Genomic DNA, 19,439 nt, shown 5'->3' on the forward strand with positions numbered 1-19,439 from the left:
GTTTGCAGTGAGATCCCAAATATTACTAAAAGTATAGGGACTGAAATGAAATCGTCTTCTATTAAAATCAGTCTGCTCTGCGTTCCCCTTTTCAAATTCCCAGTCTCGCGCGCATCGTTGAAGAAGAAGAAGACGACGACGATTGACTGAGAATGGTGCTACTTTGTTTCGTCGTGGATCTGCGGAATATCTCGCCTTCTCTGATCGGAGATCTAAAGCAGGTCTCTCTCTATTTCCATTCTCAGTAGGAATTTTTGCTCGTATATCGTTGAATCTATCTGTTGATCGAATTTGATTGTTGCTGCGAATTTCGTCTCTCTGAAGCTCGAATTTGATTGTTACTACTACGAATTTCATCTTCATTTCTGAATCTAGGATTTGATTGTTGCTGCGAATTTCGTCTTCGTTTATGAATATTGAATTTGATTGTTGCTTGCGAATTTGGTTGTAGTCGTTTCTGAAGCTCAGCAACTTACACGCAATTTCGTCTCCGGTAGATTCTCTCACTGATCGGATCGGTTTGTGTTATATCTTGAAAGATCGAATTTCTGGAAACGATCAGGTTATATTCGTCATCAATCGTTGTTTCCTTCTATTTTCGGTGGTTTGTGTGTGGTTTTCATGTTTTTTTTACGGATCCAGCAGTTGAAATTTGCGTACACTCCTACTGGAAACTTCTGTCTTCGAGACTTCCATCACGCTATTAACAGCTTGCCTTTGGATGCGTTTGTACCTGAGATCGATGAATCGGGAGCCATATCTTGCAGAGGTCTCTCTTTACCTCTTTTTATCTATCTGTTTCTTCATAGCTTCCTGGTTAATCTCATGATCTGTAATCATACTAAATTGTTCATAGATCTAAAGCTATCAAGTGTTCTATGTGATCGAGCTTTGTACTCATGGGGAGGTAGAGACATTATGAGGAAAGTTATTGTGCTGAGTTCTTGCTTCCCTGAAGATATGGATTCTGAAGCTAAAAACACTCTTATGGTTAGTCAAATTTGTCAAATACTGTGTTTGTTAGTGCTTTGGCTTGTAATCTTAGTTCTGAGTCTTTTTGCTTCAGGCTGCAACAGATAAATGTGTGTCAGTTGAGTTTCTTTTGTTTGAGAAGCAAGAAAGCTATCTGAGCTATACGCAGGAGAAGATTAATAGATTCCTCAGATGTTTATCGGATCTTGACAATTGTTCATTTCAAACCTGCATCCCTGGTAGGTTCCAAATAACTAGCTGCTTCTCATATTTTTATGCTGGTTTTTTAAATAAGATTTCCAAGCTACTTTAATCATTTTGGATCTGTATTCTGTAAAGAGGTTTTAAATCCAGCACGAGGTAACAAAGAATAGTTCTGAAACTGATCCGTTCTATGAATTCAGATGGAAAATCACTTCATGGCCTTGAAAAGAGATGGCTTCAGGAGCTAAAGGATGACACTGGAGAATCACTGCAGGCTCAGATTATCTTCAAAAGTAACCTTGTTGGTTCAGTAAATAAGGTCTTCTGCAATATCACTGCAGCCACAAATCAGATTGTCGACGGATTTATCCCTTGTCAAGTACTGAGCCATACTCCTAAACTTTAATCTTTTATCCCCCAATAAGCTTACCTTTTGCATCATTAGGAAAATATTTGGATACTGTCATATTGTACTTACCTCAGCTAATGGTTTACCCACTACAGTTTTTCATCCTCTTGCTGCTGTTTACAGACATGCAGGTGCCACGGCATCCCATTACAAGATTCAGTGGAAAAGCCAACAGAGAAGTTGAAATGCTCCGTAACCAATCATGAACTTGGAAAGTATGATGTGATTGAAAATTCTGTGAAAGTTGGCAACAGAACAACCCTGTTTTTACCTACAATCCATAGCCTCCAGAAACTTCATCCAGTTTCTTCCCAAGTTGATTTCAATGTCATAGAGAGGACTAATCTAACTTCTCTCAGCGAAGGTAAGGCTTTTAGCTATTCCACAGCACTCTCTTCTTTTGACTTCGATTCTTGCCTCCAAGATAGAGAGCTTGATTCAAGTATGCTATTTTGACGTAGGCCTACTACTTGGGATACCTTACATTGTAAGCCCTTCAACTTGTCATGAAACAGAAGAAATGGATCAACCAGATTTGAACACTCAGAGTAAGCAGTATCTCAGGTGTACCCAATATAAATACCCATTGACTCATACTTTCCTAAGCATCTAGAATACAGTTTTTCAGGGACTATGTGGTGCACTATATTCAATGGACCAAGGCTTGGTTTGTTCTTCAAACTGTAATCTAGACACCATGAGAGCCGTGGAATTTCATTGTTATTACGTTCTTCAACCGTCTGAAAAGGGTCCAATGCTTCTGAGGGTAAAAATTCAGTACTCTGACCCTCTTCCTTGATCACATAACATTAGCCTTACAGAATTTTATCGTCCATATGATATGATAAGTTTGTGTTATGTCTTGAATTGTGCATTTTTCTTAGTCTTAACAGACAAAACTATTTGCAGAGATTGGCAGGGTCAGAGGAAGTCCTGCCTATTTGCAATGTCAGTCAGTTTGCCGAGTCCTCTATTCCTAGAGAAATCGAGATTTCTGTCAAAGGCGCTTTGTTAGAGGTCGATGTCATTTCAATCTTTTGATATTCATATTTAGTATTAAGTAAGACTTGTAACTTTTTCTTTCTTTCTGAAATTTAAGCAGATTGAATCAACAAACTACAATCCTCTGATCCACAACAGAGGCTTCCACCAGAAACTGAACCTCATTGTGAAAGAAAGTCTTCAATTTGGGTGATTATTCTCCCCACATCTTATCTTCTCTTCATCATTAGAATCCCTTCAAATATGTTGCTCATCTCTAACTTCTTTTCTTGTTTCTGGAAGTTCATTACATTCTAACACGAAAGACGCAACATATGAAGTGAGCTCAGTCCATTCAGATTCTGTAATTCCAGCGGAACAGACATTTCCACACATAGTAAATCCAGGAACACTTCAGGAAGTTCGTATAATTGATGAAGAAGACAAAGCAACAGCTTCCATTACTAAAGAATGGGAACTACTAGTAGTCACTGAGGAGGTTCGCATGAAGTCTCCTTCTCCGGTTATAACTACGATCCGCCAAGTTCTGTCTCCTATACAGAGTAACAACAAACAGGCTGATATGAAAACATCAATGATTTTGGAAAGACTTGAAGCTCCGAGGAAGATTAGAGGAAACGTTGGATCACCAAATGTAGTCATACATAATCCCATCTCACCAGATGTCTGTGTCTTTTCTCAGAAGAAGCCTCTGATTCCTTTTCAGACAACTCAGGTTTCATCAAGCCAGCTCATGAAACCCAGCTTTCAGAGACTGAAACGAAAGCAAAAGTGAGCTTTAAGTAGCTCTCAGGGTAAGATTCTGCTCCTCTTCAGCTTTTCTTTTACTTACTCGAGATGATAGTGAGAAAGTTAAAAAGATTGTTAAGACAAATTTGTTTTTGAGCTGACACAGCGTATAATAGGAAAGGATCTCGAGAAGACTTGAAGTTTGGAGTAAAGGTAATATTCTGTAGTTTGCGTATTAGGATACAAACATGATCTACTGTTCTTTTCTTTTTTTGTACAAAAACCAAAACTATATTAAATCTCACTATATATGTACAATTTAAACTATATCAAATACTCTTGTGAAATATATATATTTTTAAACTTATTTTTTTAGAAATTCTCTTTATGGAAGATGAACTTGGTGGAGGTCTTATGAGAGAAATCCAGTGATAAGTGTCGTAACTCTTTCACTAACCCAGCTGCTCCACAATAAAACACTCCTGCCAATATTACCAAAACATTCATATTATTTGCATCTGCATAAACATAATGAGATCGGTTGTTAGTTAGTTAGAAACTCACCGACTCTAGTCTTAGGATGATTCACAGCGATCCTTTTGAAAACGCTTCTCCAGTTTGGCCTAGCGAAATGGGACATGACACGTGTTCCTGACACAACGTCCACTCCATGCTTAGCATGGTTTAGAGACTGGAGCATCGTGATAAGTGCAGACCTCGCGTCCCCTTCCTCGTAAACGCTGGTGCAGTAATTATGCAGCTCAATTACGTTTTTGCGGTCTGTTTCAGTCACTTCGTCCATCACGTTCTTGAACCAGTCAAACGACCCCTGCTCTCTTGTGACCCAGTAGAAGTAAGCTCTCTTGGTTCTGAACGTCTCACTTTTTCTTGATGGAGAAACAGGAGGTGTGACCATATTATGGATCGGTGACTGTCTTCGGTTACTGCCTTCTTCCACGCCTTTCAAGTTATTGATTATGTCACTCACTATGCTGATCATCGGAGTGGCACCGATTCCTAGACCCACTAGCAGAACAACTTCAAACTTCTTGTAGTCTTGTGCTGGTGCTCCATATGGACCATCAATTAGGATTCTTGGAAAGCTAAGGGATCACAATTTAAAGAAAAAAATGACCTAGTTAGAGACTGCATATGTATAGCTAGAGTATAACTGAATTATAGTTAGTTACTGATAATACTTACTCAGGGATGTAATCCCAGTGCTTCGAGTCGGCTCTGTTCAGTCTGTGTTCATCAGGAGGGCGTGGCTTGCACACCTGTGGTTCAGAGGGAGTTACATACTTGGACCAAAATAATATCTTGTGTTTATAGTCTAGAGTGGAAATGGAGTAAAATACCTCAGAGAATAATGATCTTAATTGCTTAGTCCAGTCTCCTAAAACCCTGATGTGGACACTGAGGTAGTCATCTCCTGGAGCTGAGGTAATTGAGAATGGATGCCTGTTTATAAGAAAACAAATGTTCAGTTTTGTTTCCATACAAATGTCTTCACATAATATGAGTTTTTTTTCCTCATTTACCATTCTAATGTAGAAACTGCAGAACAGTTGAGATACATGTATTGTCCACTCTTGTATCTGAAGTTGCTTGGTCTTGACAAGTGAAGCGACAAGACATTCCCTGGTAACACAGCAACCTGTTGAAAATGTAAGGTACTAATAGAGATGAATTTACAAAGTCCTCCTTTTCTTGGATATATCAATATAGAAATGTTTATAGATTCCACCTTTAGCACTGAAACAGCCTCGACGCTTGACCTGAATGCACGAATCAGCCTTTCACACAAGTAAAGAACCACCGGTACCATCAAATACATCCATGTCTATTAGATCACATGAAAACCAAAATTAGAGTCCATATTCCAACTCTGTAATGGGTCTAATGGTTAATAAGTTACTAACCGTTTTCTTGTACCATGGCTCGATGATGAGGTATACGTAGAATCCATGAACGACAAGAAGCGAGTAGACGATAACAAATAAGTGGTGAGAGTACCAGAAGGCATTGAAGCCTGTTATTTTCTTCAGTGGTCCAGGAAGGTTGAGCTTATTACGTCTGAACCATGTTGTAGCCAATGTAAAGGCTATGGTCATTAGTACAACCATTCCAATCCCGGTAACTCCTTCTACCGATTGAACAAAGTCCAAATATCTCTTTGTCTGTGGCCCAAAATACTTCTCCATTGGCTCATACTGATCTTCATCTGCAGCTATCAGCCGGGGAAAATCACATGCTAAGTGAGATGTAGCATGGATTCCAACTCCAACTGAAATTCCTATAGCTATGACCTGTGTAAGGTTCAATCATAAGCATTCTTCTATATATATAGGAAACTTCTTTTTTATACTCCGGGAAGCTAAAAAATTACCTTGTGAAAATTGAGGCTGTCATCGAAAGGAACAATAGCACTTAACTTGGTTTTGGTCCGGAGCCAAGTGATGGTGTTCCTACAAACTGGTAACAAAATCATAGCCATGTTTAGTTTAAGCGTCTCTGCAGCTCCTTTAGCTATACAAACACAAACTCCCATGACTTCGTAAGCGGATCTTTTTCGATACTCCATAAACTTCCACGTGAACAAACCCGCCATAGCACCTATCCATAGAGCCATCACCCACACTCTCTTCCAATTATCAAACAAAAAATACTTCATCCCTCTGCAAAAACGCGCCCCGAGATTCCTACTCTGCGGAACCATGAGATTCTGACTTAGCATCTTGCTTAGCTTCTTACCCTCTCCATCTCTCACATCCTGCATCGGCGCTTGCAATAGAAGTATCTCGAGATTCTCTATCTGTTTGGCATTGTAGCAAGTGCCTCCAAACACATCAAAAAACACTCACAAACCAAACTTTTCTAACTAAAAAAATGATTAAATCAAAACAAACCTCATTCACAAAACTTCACATACCATGATGTACCCATAATGATAAGGATCTAGTTCTTCCATAATTAAAGCAGCATATTCATCAGCTTGTCTCCGAATGTTATCCAGCTCGTTTGCAGAAGCACTTAAAGTTATAATCTATACACATATAGAAAATATACTTATGATGAAGAACACAAAGAGCTGCAAGATTGTTAATACTAATCACTACAAAAATCAAGATTCTACCTCTCTTACTTCGGCTTCATTCAACCGCCCATCCGAATCCTTATCGACCCTAAATTTCATACCACACTTCAATATAAAACTCAAAGTTCATGTCAAATATATAGAGAAATCGAAAGAAACATTTACATGGCGAAGAAAGTTCGTAGCCTTGAATCAAAATCTTGATCAGTGATCTGCTTCCAGAACTCTTTAAGCTCATTAATGTTTATTGAATCTCCGCTTACGTTTTCCCTCCTCGCTAAAGCATCGAACAATGCCAACGCAAACTCTGTCGATTTCATCCCTGCAGCAAAATTTATGTAATCAATCATTGAAATTTCAAAACAGAAAATATTGAACCCTCTCACTAGTCGCTTCTTCTAACCTATACATTCACCGAATCTAGATCGGTGTAATAATCCGTTAGTAGTCATTGTCATCACATAAAACCGTTTCTCAACCTCAGGCCAACCAGTGACACCATCAGTTTTGGTGATGAATTTAAGACCTTTGAGAGCTAACTCTGCTCTAGATTTCGAACGGCGCAGCTTTGCCAGCTGCGGCCGCGGTGGTTTTCTCGCGGAAGACGAAGAAACAGAAGAAGCAACTCGTGTTATTCCGGTGGAAACAGAAGAAGCCAAGCGTTTCAAAACCGAGTTACTCCTCCCTGAACGACCTTGTCTGAGAAGCGATTGATCCTCATAATTAGACCCGGCCCCTCGATGGTTCGGTGACTTCAAGCCGTACACGGAGACGGAATCGTCGTGGATATCTAGCGTGATCTCCACGTATGGTTCATCTTCACCGTAATAGTTGCTTGTCGTCGCCACGTTCGCCGACGACTCTCCTCTGTTGTACGGCGACTCTGTGTAGTATCTCACGTGTTCGAAACCTAACTTTTGCATTTCACTTCGATTCATCATCAACCTCTGGTTTAAGAAATATATTTATGCATCTTTGAAGAAGACGAAGAAGAAGAAGAAGAATGTTGAAAACCAGAGAGACGAACTTATGTAAATGATTAAATTAATTAACACCGGAATACCAAAAGCATACACTAACAATATGAAATTAATTTAACCTATTGAAAATATATAAACCAGCCTATGAATCTTTAGTAATGAAGAAAAATTCAAAGTAGCATGAAAGGAGACTTTATCTTGTTTATTGTAATTTGGTGTTGGGGTTGGTTAGAAATTTTCTAAAGAGTTGTTAGTGTACTTTCTTCGTGGTCAAATCTCCCGCGCATTATCAGACCACGTCCAATATGAGACTTATTATAAGTTGATGGTCAGGTTAACCAAATTTTTATTAGCTTTCTCGTCGTATTCGCTCACGTTACATCTTAGTCTAATCAACAAACTTCGAAATCTAAATCTGTTGACAAACGAAAAAACATCGAAAATCTAAATTAAAATATAACTTTCATATTAATCATACATTTTAAACTAATTATTCAACCCACCTGCTTAATAAAACATAGCATTTTCTATTCACCAACCACTTGCAAAAAATAATTTGTACTGTAAGAGATTATTGTATAGAATATTTGATTTTGACTTTCTTGTTTTTTTTTTTTTTTTTGTCCACCAACTTTCTTGTTTTAACCCAAAAAGTTACTCTGATAATAACTATCACGTAATTACATCTTAATAATATGATAATTGGCATTCGTAAACTATATATTAAAATGAAGACCTTGAAAATAAAAGATTATATCAATTTATCTGAAGGTGGAGAAATTAATTAACAGCTACAGTATGTTAAAGTGGGAAAGTTATAATATTCAAGCTAAGGATAATTTAAACCTGCCGTCCAAACAGTTCCCAAAGCACATGGATTTGGGAGGGAAAATCCCAGAAAACCAAAATCAGTTTGGGGAAAGGGTTTTGCTTTCAGATTTTGTTCTTGCTTTTTCTCTTCCTAATTTTTGAAGGGTTTATTCGTTAATAACCCTAATTTATGAAATTGGTGAAAGGGCAATTTTTATTTTTATTTTTGCTGAGATATGAAAAGGCGACAGTGTGAGAAAGTTGTGATTCGTATCCACAATATTGGCACACCATTGATTTCTGGGTCTTCTGGTTTGCCTTTAGAGTTATTTCACATTCAATCAGATCGGCCGTACACGATTGGTCGAAGTAGTAGTGATGGGTTTTGCGATTTTGTTATTGATCATAGCTCTATCAGTAGAAAACACTGTCAGATTCTATTTGATAGCCAAAGTCACAAACTTTATATTTTTGACGGCGTGATTCACTTGCCTTCCGGTAGTTTTAGTCAAGTTTATGATGAGTTTAGGAGAAGATTAGTTGGTGTTGAGGATTTGGGGAATTTGAAGTTTAGGGCTTCTTTGAATGGGGTTTATGTAAATCGTGTTAGAGTTAGGAAATCTAAAGTTCAGGAGGTTTCTATAGATGATGAGGTATTGTTTTTTTGCGGGAAGGAAGGGTTGTGTTGTAAAGATGGTCGAGTTGGGTTTGTGGTTCAGGAGATTGTGTTTGAAGGAAGAGATGCTTCGATTGTATCGGTCTCTTCAGGACATTCTCGAGGAACCTTTTCAAGTGGGAAGAGAAGCAAAAGGGTTTTTGCTCCGATGGAAAACGAGATTAATTCTCCAGTTTCTGGGTTTTATCCACCTAAAGCTGTTGGTGTTGTTGAGAGAGTGAATTCTCTTGTAAGCTATTGTAGACATATATTGAAGAGTGATGATCCTCTATCTTGCCTTAGGCTATCTATTATATCACATTCTGGAAAGGAATGTCTATCTTGTTGTACATCCAAAATGTTTAGGTCAAAAGTAGGTATAGTGGCCGATGATAGAGGAGTTAAGAGTGCCGAGATAAATCATGATATGGGTCATGGTTTGTCTGGTCTAAGGTTGAGTATTGAACGGCCAAACTCAAATTTACATGTAGATAGAAGACTAGGTGTCTCTGACTTGATTAGCGAAATAGAAAACGAGTTTGCTGCTTGTACTTTTATCAGTGATAAGACTAGGACTATGCTTCCTTTTGATGGGGAGAAAGTTAATACTCCCGATATTACTTGCATCAATAAAGAGAAAAGTTATCAAAGTTCTCTCCAAGCACCTGGGAAGAACTTTTATCTAAATCGTCTACAGTATATTGAACAAAGCTCAACTGGTTGTCAACGGGTGGTTTCCTTGCCAGAACTTCTTCACCCTGTGGAAAGCATTCAACAAATCTTTCTTGCAACATTTACAAGTGATATTTTATGGTATGTCGAAAAGAGTTTGTTTTTGTATTTTCCCTAGTAGTCTAAACACAACAATAGATACCATATCTACAATTGTTCCCCAGGCTTGTTCAAGAGTCTGACGAATTTGTATTAGCAGGTTTCTTACCTGTTGTGATACACCTAGACACTTGCCTGTGACTATCGCATGTCACAATGCTGAGAGATGTTGGAGTTCAAACCCTGATGCAAGAACTGCTGTGCCTTTGCCAAATTACCCAAATGTGACTATGGTGTACGTAATACTGATCATATATCTGTTAAAAGGAATGGTGAATGGTTTTATACTTGTTTGTTATTAAAACTTCATTACTTCCTGTTTGTCTTAGGTATCCACCATTTCCTGAGGAAATTGCATTTGGGAAGGACCGCACGAACCGTGGCATTGCTTGTCATCACCCCAAGCTGTTTATTTTGCAAAGAAAAGATAGCATTCGTGTAATTATCACATCTGCAAACTTAGTAGCAAGACAGGTTAGAGTGTAGGCCTTAGTATATAGTAATATATATATATATATATATATATATATATATATATATACTATGAATCACAGATGAGTCTTGGCTATTATGAGGTTTCAGCTATTTTCAGAGAGTTTTATCATATTTAATTTTCTAATGGAGATTTATCATTCCAGTGGAATGACGTGACCAACACAGTTTGGTGGCAAGACTTTCCACGAAGAGCAGACCCTGATCTTTTATCCCTTTTCGGCCATTGCCAAAGAGAAACCAATCATGGTTTAAAGCCAGACTTTTGTGCTCAGCTGGCTGGATTTGCCGCATCACTTTTGACTGATGTTCCAAGTCAGGCCCATTGGATTCTTGAGTTCACGAAGTACAACTTTGAACACTCAGCAGGTCACCTTGTTGCTTCAGTGCCTGGAATCCATTCTTATAAGCCGTCTTATCTCACAGAGTCTGGTTGCTCAAATACCGTGAGTAGCTTCACCTTCCATCTTCTATGCATGCATTCTCTGATTAGTATCAATATCTTGAACTCATCTTTTATTGGTTCACTTAGTTGTTTTTTCTTAAAGAATATTGAAAGTTTAATTGTGTCCTGTATATTAGAAATTTTGGTCTATGCATCCCTTTCTTGACTAATTGTATGATTATTGTTTCACAGATTTTCAGTGAAGAATTTCTGGGATCTGTTGAAGCATCTGTTGTAGGTCTCAGTTACCTTTTCCGCTCTGCCAATGATTCCACAGGAGCACAACTGAAACGACTGGCTTCATATATCCGCAGAACCCGGGAAAATTCTCTCGGAATGTTAGAACTTGTTTTGAGAAGAAATACGAATGTGCCTGCTGACCCGAATGCTGTGAGAGTCCTTGTTCCTAACCCAGATGATGATTCAAGAGATGGTAGGTAGTTACATTTCATGTATTACAGATCGCTGTATGTTCCAGACATGAATTTTCATTATGTGACTCGTCCAAATTTCCTTTTGACAGATTTTGTCCAACTAGGCTTTTTGCCACGGAGTATTGCAAAATGGGTGTCTCCTTTATGGGATATTGGATTCTTTAAATTTGTGGGATATGTGTATCGGGATGAAGTCCTTGGAGCTGCTTCTTGTAGGAGCAACGAGAAGGTGCAACTAGTGCTGCATGTATTACAGGCAGGGTACTCTTCATATGCTTATGAGATACTTTGCATAAATAGAGTATGGATACATCTAAAAATCTCTCTTGAATTTTGCAGGGAGTGTCCATTTCAGATATGTCAAAGTTGATTCAACCTTATCATGTTGTTGCATTGTGCTCGTTGATTGCTTCACTTCAGAGATGTACTGGCATTTGGAGGCTACAAGAGGTAAGTTTGATTATTAATAAAACTAAAGAATCATCCTTTCAGACCCTTGAGTTATAACGAGAGTATATCTGTCTCTAACTGTGTTCTTCTGTATTGGGTTTCTGAAAGGTGTTAGGCCGTTACAAGTGGCCCGAATCTCAGGAATCTGATTTCGTCTACAGTAAGTTCATTGCCTATGATAATGGTAAACAAACACCTTAATAGGGTATTAAGTTTATAGTTTTTCTTTTTCTTATAATAGGTGCATCCTCGATTGGAGGCTCAGCAACTACAGGATTTCAAGCTGATTTTTCATCAGCTGCAGGTAAAAAAGCGTTACAGCATTTTGACTCCCAGGAGTCTGATCCAGAGGTACCATTTTTTTTTGAAGCACCCTTAAAAACTGTTACTACAAGTTTTTTGCATGAAACGTTTGGTCTGTGTTCTTCTTGATCAGTGGGGATGCTGGAGTAACAGGGAAGAACGGGAAGCTCCTTCCATTAAAATAATCTTCCCTACCATAGAAAGAGTCAAGAATGGCCATCATGGTGTCTTGTCTTCAAGACGTTTGCTTTGCTTCTCTGAGGTATTTGCTTATTTTACACTTGTATAATGCCCAAAGCTTTTGTTCAGAAAGATAAAGTAAGGATTGCTTTGGACTGATTCAATAATGTACTGGAAATTATGAACCTCAAACTTTGTCTTTTGACTATCTTGTGCAGAAAACCTGGCAAAAGTGGAGACATAGCAATGTGCTTCACGATGCAGTTCCTAATCCTCAAGATAGAGTTGGACACCCAATGCATATCAAGGTAAGAACAAAGGAGAGCTCTGTCTGTGACAATAAAAGATTTTTCGAGTTGGCGAAACCCGACTCTTCCACTGTAGTAAAATGTCTTTATAAACTATGAACAGGTGGCTAGGAGACTCTTTACCTCCACGAGAGGTTCACGATCTTCTTCGTTTGGTTGGGTTTACAGCGGCTCACATAATTTCAGTGCAGCTGCCTGGGGACAGACCATATCCAGATCCTCCAGAAACAACCAGGACCAGTCAAACAATGCCATCAGAGCAGTTAAAAAACTTCGTGTATGTAACTATGAGCTCGGGATTGTGTTCGTTTTCCCTCCACCTCATGAAGAAACCGACTCATGCGAAGGGTCTAAAATTGATGATATTGTCTTGCCTTTTGTTGTACCGGCTCCAAAATATGGATGGAGTGATAAACCGGCTACAGGTTTGGCTATGAGGGAAGCTTTTGCTGAGTTTAGGGAAGGCTCTACAAGTTTCTGTGGAGAATCAGAAGTTGAGGAAGAAGTAGAAGAAGAAGAGGAAGAAGAAGCTGATGCTGAAGGAAGAGGAGAGTTTGTTGCAGAAGAGGAGAAGCAAGAGGAAGAGGCTTATGCTGAGGCCTTGTGGAGCCAGGTTGAGTCATCCTCATCCTCCCTCAGCTCCTGAAACTATGTCGTTTCGGAAAATACCCTTGTATATGTAACTACTGTTGTTTGCAACAAACATAAAATTTTGAAAAGTATAATAAGAAATGAAATAATTCATTTCATACTCTAATAAAAAAAAACGAATAATGTAATACATTGAAGGAGGACTTAATAATTAGAAAAAGGTTATATAATTAGATACATTCTTTTTTTAAAAAGGTTATATAATTAGATATATTCGAGTGGTTAGAATTTTTTTTCCCTTTGTAAACATTTGAAACTTAAGAAATTTCTGGTCAATAAAATGTAAAGTTGAAAAAGTAATAGAAATATTCTTAGAGAAATTATAGCAGGATGGAAAAATGGATCACCACAAACAATAATAGCAAACGAAAACGAAATTCAAAAAAATTCAGGTCTCTGAAACAATATATATACCCATAGCCATCTTTCCATCAAATCATCCAGAAAAAACAAAAAAAAACAAAAAAATAATAAAACAAAAAAATATCTTTTTTTTTTCTAATAAAAAAAAAATAATAAATAAATATGAGATACACAAATGTGTCCATTTTATTAGGCATGTTGGTGATCTTTGTTTCACCAATGGTGTTCGCAGATGATTTGACACCAATCCCAGAGGGCAAACCCCAAGTGGTGCAGTGGTTCAATACCCACGTTGGTCCATTGGCTCAACGTAAAGGCTTAGATCCTGCTCTCGTAGCTGCTGAGGCTGCTCCACGTATCATCAACGTATAACTCACACTTGATTTTCCCAAACTCATCATTGTAACAATATATTTTAACATAAATTTTTTGAAAACATGTAAATATTATTGCAGGTGAATCCAAAGGGAGGTGAATTCAAAACACTAACAGACGCAATAAAGAGCGTTCCCGCAGGGAACACAAAGCGGGTGATCATAAAGATGGCTCATGGTGAGTACAGAGAGAAGGTCACTATCGACAGGAACAAACCCTTCATTACATTGATGGGACAACCCAATGCCATGCCTGTTATCACCTACGACGGTACCGCCGCCAAGTATGGAACCGTTGATAGTGCCTCTCTCATTATCTTATCCGACTATTTCATGGCCGTTAACATCGTCGTTAAGGTAAGTGATCCTACTAATATATTATACATATCTATGAGACTAGTCGACTATTTCATGGTCGAGTGATTTATTTTTTTGTATATGTAGAACACTGCACCGGCACCAGATGGTAAAACTAAGGGAGCACAAGCCTTATCCATGAGAATCTCCGGAAACTTTGCTGCTTTCTACAACTGCAAATTCTACGGTTTCCAAGATACAATCTGTGATGATACCGGAAACCATTTCTTCAAGGATTGTTACGTCGAAGGAACATTCGATTTCATCTTCGGAAGTGGAACCTCTATGTACTTGGTACGTAACATCTCATACATATTTTCTTTATACATAAAGTGTGAAATCTCTAACGCATGCTTGAATTCAAAAGGGAACACAATTGCACGTGGTTGGAGACGGTATTAGAGTGATCGCAGCGCATGCAGGAAAGAGCGCAGAAGAAAAGAGTGGATACTCTTTCGTGCACTGCAAGGTGACTGGAACTGGAGGAGGAATCTATTTGGGAAGAGCATGGATGAGCCACCCTAAGGTTGTCTATGCCTACACCGAGATGACCAGCGTTGTCAACCCCACCGGATGGCAAGAAAACAAGACTCCCGCACATGACAAGTAAGTACACTTTTCACACTACATAGAAAATGTTGTGAATATCACACAATCGGTCCATCTCCCTTATGATCTTTCTATCAAAAATGACAGGACCGTGTTCTACGGAGAGTACAAGTGTTCAGGACCAGGGTCACACAAAGCCAAGAGAGTGCCATTCACACAAGACATCGACGACAAAGAAGCTAACTGTTTCCTATCCCTCGGCTACATCCAAGGATCCAAGTGGCTTCTCCCACCACCCGCTTTGTAAATTCTTTAATATCAACCTATTAAAATTAAAATTAAAACGTAAAACTAAAATTAAAACTTCTACTTACATCCTTTTTTCACCGAAATATGTTTATCGGTGTATATTATTTTTGTCGATATTTTCTTTCAATTTCCAGAAATCCTCTCTTCTTTAAATATCATGGAGGAGTTGAGATTTATGTAATTTTGGTTTCATTATAATAAAATGTTGTTTCCGTTCATAACTCTTGTATATTTGTTTAAGTAGCCCCTTTTCTTATGTTTGATATATTTTATCTCGAGAACTTAATTGTTTTTCTTATGCTTGATATATTTACAAGACAATGCAATGAAATTATCAATTTTAATTTGTATATCACGGAGATGGTGATTATCACATTATTATCCTTTTAAGGTCATCGGGGGTAAATTGTGTAGCAAACACACATTCTAATCATAAGATTGAATATAAAATTAGGGAATTTAATGAAAAAAACCCTCAACTTTGGCCAGATCCATTTTTAAACCCTAAACTATGTTTTTAGTAAAACAAACCCTGAACTAAAACCTGTTAATAAACTTAACCCCACAGTAATTAAATATTAATGGAATATTAATTTCCAAAAAAAAAAACAACGAGACATTTGTATTTAGCGCAAAAACCACATGATGTTCTTTAAAACTGTTTTGAATTTATTACAAAAAAACGTTCTAAATGATTTTGAATTGCTTAATTAGTTTGGATTTTAGAAGCTGGAAGAAAGACACAACAACTTAAAATAATCCAAAGAGTCATGCTTAAATAAATCCAACCAACATAACTATCGAAACAGTTGCAACACAACAATATTTGTCACAAAAAAAAACAATCGTTTCAGAGGGACAAGATATTGTAAAGTAAAGACTTGTCAAGCATTAACTTTGAAGAGAAGATTGTATTGGCTGAGTGATAGGGTTCTCTTCATCCATTGTTTTCTGTTTTTTTCTTGGTCGTCCTTGAAGTTTCTTGGGTGGTTTTGGCACTGCTTTACGCTTGCATGAACGTTTGTTGTGTCCGACTTGTTGACAGTTGCTGCAAGTCTAAATATGCAAATATTAAATTAAATAATTTGAAAAGGAAGATCTTGTGAAACATAATTCATTGTTCTCTATTTTATCATTTGAACTTTTTCACGTGTATAAGGAACTTTTTGAGGTGGACGATCTTCAGTTGGATCACGGATTTTGTCATTGTTCTTTGATCGATTTTTGGAAATTAATATCCCATTAATATTTAATTACTGTGGGGTTAAGTTTATTAACAGGTTTTAGTTCAGGGTTTGTTTTACTAAAAACATAGTTCAGGGTTTAAAAATGGATCTGGCCAAAGTTGAAGGTTTTTTTCATTAAATTCCCATAAAATTATTGTGCCTTACTTTAATTAATATGAATCTTTAAATAGTTTATGTTCATAGAGTGTAATTGTTGATACATATACCATCTTTTACGTGACGACTATACAATGAGATAGCAGTGTAAGAAAGAGACATACAGAGTTGGCAGTACAAAAACATATAAGCTGACGCTACATTGCTACAAAAATTTTATAGTTGTATTTTACAATTAATATATACAAAAATACTTAATTACATATTGCCATCTGTAACCACCAAAAAATATTATTGTCTAGTATAATCAAGACCAGTACAATCTAATCAGACATGAGAAAGAAGAAAAAATAATGGACATGCACGCATATATGATTGACTAATTGGTAATGTTCCACTCTTTATGTGAATCTACGAAGCATCTAAACGCAAAAACAAACTTGTACTTTTCCATGAGCCTACTAAGGAAAGCTCGAGGTTTTCTATACAATGCAGTTTCGGCAATTATGTAATTCCTTTTATATGAAAATATTTGGATTAATATATATGATTCTTATTTGAGTCTCTGATCTCTGATTAATTATTAATGAATGATAACCGTCAATTATGTGGATAGAATATCGAATAATAAGCTACTTGATTTCCAAATTCATCACAATTCACACACCAAGTCCATAAGAAATGACTGCTTCGAGGGATATAAACCACAAATGAGAATGCAAAAGAAAAAAATACCACACACGAGAATAGTAAAAAGAGATCTATCCGGTCATGCATCGACGATCCCGACCACTGCAAGTATATAAAATGTCCCTTCAAGGCTTCTTCATCTCTTCCATTTTTATTCCCAAATTAATAAATATCTTTTTTTCTTTTATTTTCTTTTACTTTAAAAAAAAACTTAAAAATTAATAAATTAATAAAGATGGGTTACATATCTCTAGCCCTAGTTGCATTACTTGTATTTTTTGCCTCGCCGGTGGTTCTCGCCGACGATATAACCCCAATTCCGGCAGACAGAGCCCAAATCCCACAATGGTTCATGGCCAACGTTAAACCCTTTTCCCAGAGACGGGGCACGCTAGACCCCGAACTTGAAGCTGCAGAAGCATCGCGACGTGTCATCATCGTAAGTAAATCACAATTTTATCATACCTATAAGATTGATTAATGTATTGAATCCAGTTTTCGTTTTTGAGACAAAGAAACCTGATAAAAATTGCACAAATTAAAATACTTTAAACCGTTGTACTTAAATTTCAGTATAGTTGTATTTGCTGGGATAAAAAAAAAAAAGTAAAACCATAATCAATTTATTCTCTTAGGATTGATTCTTGTATCGTTTTCTTTGGTACGGTTTTATTGTTTTAACTCCGTTCATATTACTTTATCCGAATTGGACACCAAGCAATGCATACTATTAATTCCAATGCAGGTGAATCAAAATGGAGGCGGCGATTTTAAGACAATAAACGCGGCAATCAAGAGCATTCCATTAGCAAACAAGAACCGTGTGATCATAAAGTTGGCTCCTGGTATATACCATGAGAAAGTTACCGTCGACGTAGGCCGACCATACGTTACATTGCTTGGCAAACCTGGTGCGGAAACCAACTTGACTTATGCCGGAACAGCCGCTAAATACGGCACCGTGGAGAGTGCCACGCTTATCGTCTGGGCCACAAATTTTTTGGCAGCCAACCTAAACATTATAGTATGTATACAAATTTAAATCTCAGTTACTAGTATACATACTATGTTACGGATTAGTTGGACCTAATTAAATTTTCTATCTCCTATAGAACACTTCTCCAATGCCAAAGCCTGGTACACAAGGACAAGCTCTAGCTATGAGAATCAACGGCGATAAGGCTGCTTTCTACAACTGCAGATTCTATGGTTTTCAAGACACTCTTTGCGACGATAGAGGCAACCATTTCTTTAAGAATTGTTACATCGAAGGAACCTATGATTTTATCTTTGGAAGAGGAGCTTCCTTGTACTTGGTACGTTGTATACTTTGATCTCCTTTTTGCACACACACATATATATATATATAGCATGACCGATAAGTAAGTCATGTTTTATTTATTTGATCCATAGACTACGCAATTGCATGCTGTTGGAGACGGATTAAGAGTGATCGCGGCACACAATCGACAGAGTACAACTGAGCAAAACGGGTATTCGTTCGTGCATTGCAAGGTTACTGGAGTCGGAACCGGGATCTACTTGGGTAGGGCTTGGATGAGCCACCCTAAGGTCGTCTACTCCTACACTGAAATGTCTAGTGTCGTCAACCCATCTGGATGGCAAGAGAACAGAGTGCGTGCGCATGACAAGTAAGTGTATCAATTTCACATTATATGATTATGTGATAAGAAACCAACACTAATATATAAGCATAATTTAGTCATTTCCAATTGAGTTAAACAGTCATAATTTCTCACATAGAGATATTGCAATAGTTTCAGTTTGCCCCAAAAAGAAAAGATATTGCAATAGTTTTTACAAGTTTAAAATGTGATTTGTGACAGTGCGAACCAACCATTAATAAGTAATATTTTTTATATAATGAATGATAGGACGGTGTTCTATGGAGAATACATGTGCACGGGACCAGGATCACACAAAGCGAAGAGAGTGGCACACACACAAGACATTGACAACAAAGAAGCTAGCCAATTCCTTACCCTCGGCTACATCAAGGGCTCCAAATGGCTTCTACCTCCTCCCGCTTACTAAACAGACCCAATCATCACTAAAATTCTGTATATGTTACAATTGTACGTTTTGTTTTCGAAGTATCCTCTCTTCCTGTATATAATGGAGGAGTAGAGACTTGTGTAATTTTGGTTTCATGATAATAAAATACTCAATGGTTCACAAATGAGAAGCGGATAAGAATTCAAACATACTGATTATTGTGCATGGATAGAGTGACGCGACTGATTAATGTTATGAATGACAGTATATTTGTATGCGAAATTGCGAACACATTAACTATAAATATTTTCTAGTTAATGTTAAAATGATTGGGGACAATTTCTAAACAAAAAATAATATGGACATTACTTTCTATCATTTTTTATGTTTGATATTAGAACTCGTATTTTGGTAGAAAATTGTTAACTTGTGATTTAAAAAAAAAAACTGAAGAATCACATTTTTAGCAGATGGTTGTGAAATTAC

General features: G+C 37.3%; 5 protein-coding genes across 18 annotated transcripts; 4 read left to right on the top strand and 1 right to left on the bottom strand.

Annotated features, from left to right (window-relative positions):
* Positions 1 to 61: 61 nt before the first annotated feature.
* AT5G07380 (uncharacterized protein) lies at positions 62 to 3,689 on the top strand (the record flags this gene model as incomplete). 6 transcript variants are annotated; one of them, NM_120820.4, is made up of 13 exons in its annotated part: positions 62 to 221; positions 452 to 562; positions 646 to 769; positions 857 to 990; positions 1,067 to 1,211; positions 1,377 to 1,555; positions 1,709 to 1,949; positions 2,047 to 2,133; positions 2,206 to 2,351; positions 2,495 to 2,602; positions 2,688 to 2,776; positions 2,870 to 3,381; positions 3,483 to 3,689. In NM_120820.4, the coding sequence occupies 12 exons, from the start codon at positions 153 to 155 to the stop codon at positions 3,360 to 3,362; spliced, it is 1,926 nt and encodes a 641-aa protein (NP_196355.2). The 6 variants fall into 6 exon arrangements, with proteins under 6 accessions (NP_196355.2, NP_001332075.1, NP_001031848.1 ...); NM_001036771.2 differs by having other exon boundaries at positions 102 to 221; positions 3,493 to 3,689; NM_001085072.2 differs by having other exon boundaries at positions 153 to 221; positions 643 to 769; positions 3,483 to 3,687.
* RBOHA (respiratory burst oxidase homolog A) lies at positions 3,521 to 7,539 on the bottom strand. Of its 2 annotated transcripts, none has more exons than NM_120821.2 (12): positions 6,817 to 7,539; positions 6,579 to 6,735; positions 6,453 to 6,501; positions 6,249 to 6,362; positions 5,706 to 6,131; positions 5,239 to 5,625; positions 5,064 to 5,159; positions 4,858 to 4,973; positions 4,675 to 4,777; positions 4,520 to 4,593; positions 3,881 to 4,419; positions 3,521 to 3,798 (listed from the first exon to the last, which is right to left on the bottom strand). In NM_120821.2, the coding sequence occupies exons 1-12, from the start codon at positions 7,352 to 7,354 to the stop codon at positions 3,689 to 3,691; spliced, it is 2,709 nt and encodes a 902-aa protein (NP_196356.1). In that variant the 5' UTR covers positions 7,355 to 7,539; the 3' UTR covers positions 3,521 to 3,688. The 2 variants fall into 2 exon arrangements, with proteins under 2 accessions (NP_196356.1, NP_001190250.1); NM_001203321.1 differs by lacking the exon at positions 3,521 to 3,798 and having other exon boundaries at positions 3,810 to 4,419; positions 5,706 to 5,932; positions 6,047 to 6,154; ... (1 more) ...; positions 6,462 to 6,501; positions 6,817 to 7,494.
* Positions 7,540 to 8,248: 709 nt separating this feature from the next.
* Positions 8,249 to 13,171, top strand: AT5G07400 (forkhead-associated domain-containing protein / FHA domain-containing protein). Of its 8 annotated transcripts, none has more exons than NM_120822.5 (12): positions 8,249 to 9,671; positions 9,790 to 9,924; positions 10,019 to 10,163; positions 10,328 to 10,627; positions 10,819 to 11,059; positions 11,150 to 11,316; positions 11,400 to 11,510; positions 11,619 to 11,670; positions 11,752 to 11,861; positions 11,947 to 12,075; positions 12,212 to 12,301; positions 12,405 to 13,108. In NM_120822.5, the coding sequence occupies exons 1-12, from the start codon at positions 8,440 to 8,442 to the stop codon at positions 12,945 to 12,947; spliced, it is 3,255 nt and encodes a 1,084-aa protein (NP_196357.2). In that variant the 5' UTR covers positions 8,249 to 8,439; the 3' UTR covers positions 12,948 to 13,108. The 8 variants fall into 8 exon arrangements, with proteins under 8 accessions (NP_196357.2, NP_001332337.1, NP_001332339.1 ...); NM_001342937.1 differs by having other exon boundaries at positions 10,019 to 10,127; NM_001342942.1 differs by having other exon boundaries at positions 8,268 to 9,671; positions 11,947 to 12,301; positions 12,405 to 13,111.
* A 212-nt stretch (positions 13,172 to 13,383) lies between these two features.
* Positions 13,384 to 15,191, top strand: AT5G07410 (Pectin lyase-like superfamily protein). The gene is made up of 5 exons (NM_120823.4): positions 13,384 to 13,681; positions 13,771 to 14,046; positions 14,134 to 14,340; positions 14,414 to 14,652; positions 14,743 to 15,191. The coding sequence occupies exons 1-5, from the start codon at positions 13,478 to 13,480 to the stop codon at positions 14,900 to 14,902; spliced, it is 1,086 nt and encodes a 361-aa protein (NP_568181.1). The 5' UTR covers positions 13,384 to 13,477; the 3' UTR covers positions 14,903 to 15,191.
* A 1,886-nt stretch (positions 15,192 to 17,077) lies between these two features.
* AT5G07420 (Pectin lyase-like superfamily protein) lies at positions 17,078 to 19,239 on the top strand. Its single transcript, NM_120824.4, has 5 exons — positions 17,078 to 17,376; positions 17,683 to 17,961; positions 18,050 to 18,253; positions 18,351 to 18,589; positions 18,833 to 19,239. The coding sequence occupies exons 1-5, from the start codon at positions 17,173 to 17,175 to the stop codon at positions 18,990 to 18,992; spliced, it is 1,086 nt and encodes a 361-aa protein (NP_196359.1). The 5' UTR covers positions 17,078 to 17,172; the 3' UTR covers positions 18,993 to 19,239.
* The last annotated feature ends 200 nt before the right edge of the window (positions 19,240 to 19,439 follow it).

This window comes from Arabidopsis thaliana, chromosome 5 (genome assembly GCF_000001735.4).
Source record: "Arabidopsis thaliana chromosome 5, partial sequence".
In the NCBI taxonomy this organism is placed as follows: domain Eukaryota; kingdom Viridiplantae; phylum Streptophyta; class Magnoliopsida; order Brassicales; family Brassicaceae; genus Arabidopsis; species Arabidopsis thaliana.

Excerpts from the sequence above, each read along its gene's own strand:
- RBOHA (NM_120821.2), bottom strand. The coding sequence starts at position 7,354 with ATGATGAATCGAAGTGAAATGCAAAAGTTAGGTTTCGAACACGTGAGA. Across the intron at positions 5,160-5,238 it reads AGCCATGGTACAAGAAAACG|ACATGGATGTATTTGATGGT; the intron begins GTTAGTAACTTA and ends GTGATCTAATAG. Across the intron at positions 4,420-4,519 it reads CACTGGGATTACATCCCTGA|CTTTCCAAGAATCCTAATTG; the intron begins GTAAGTATTATC and ends GTGATCCCTTAG.
- AT5G07400 (NM_120822.5), top strand. The coding sequence starts at position 8,440 with ATGAAAAGGCGACAGTGTGAGAAAGTTGTGATTCGTATCCACAATATT. Across the intron at positions 10,628-10,818 it reads AGTCTGGTTGCTCAAATACC|ATTTTCAGTGAAGAATTTCT; the intron begins GTGAGTAGCTTC and ends ATTGTTTCACAG. Across the intron at positions 12,076-12,211 it reads GTTTGCTTTGCTTCTCTGAG|AAAACCTGGCAAAAGTGGAG; the intron begins GTATTTGCTTAT and ends TATCTTGTGCAG.
- AT5G07410 (NM_120823.4), top strand. The coding sequence starts at position 13,478 with ATGAGATACACAAATGTGTCCATTTTATTAGGCATGTTGGTGATCTTT. Across the intron at positions 14,341-14,413 it reads GTGGAACCTCTATGTACTTG|GGAACACAATTGCACGTGGT; the intron begins GTACGTAACATC and ends TGAATTCAAAAG. Across the intron at positions 14,653-14,742 it reads AAGACTCCCGCACATGACAA|GACCGTGTTCTACGGAGAGT; the intron begins GTAAGTACACTT and ends CAAAAATGACAG.
- AT5G07420 (NM_120824.4), top strand. The coding sequence starts at position 17,173 with ATGGGTTACATATCTCTAGCCCTAGTTGCATTACTTGTATTTTTTGCC. Across the intron at positions 17,377-17,682 it reads CATCGCGACGTGTCATCATC|GTGAATCAAAATGGAGGCGG; the intron begins GTAAGTAAATCA and ends ATTCCAATGCAG. Across the intron at positions 18,254-18,350 it reads GAGGAGCTTCCTTGTACTTG|ACTACGCAATTGCATGCTGT; the intron begins GTACGTTGTATA and ends TTTGATCCATAG.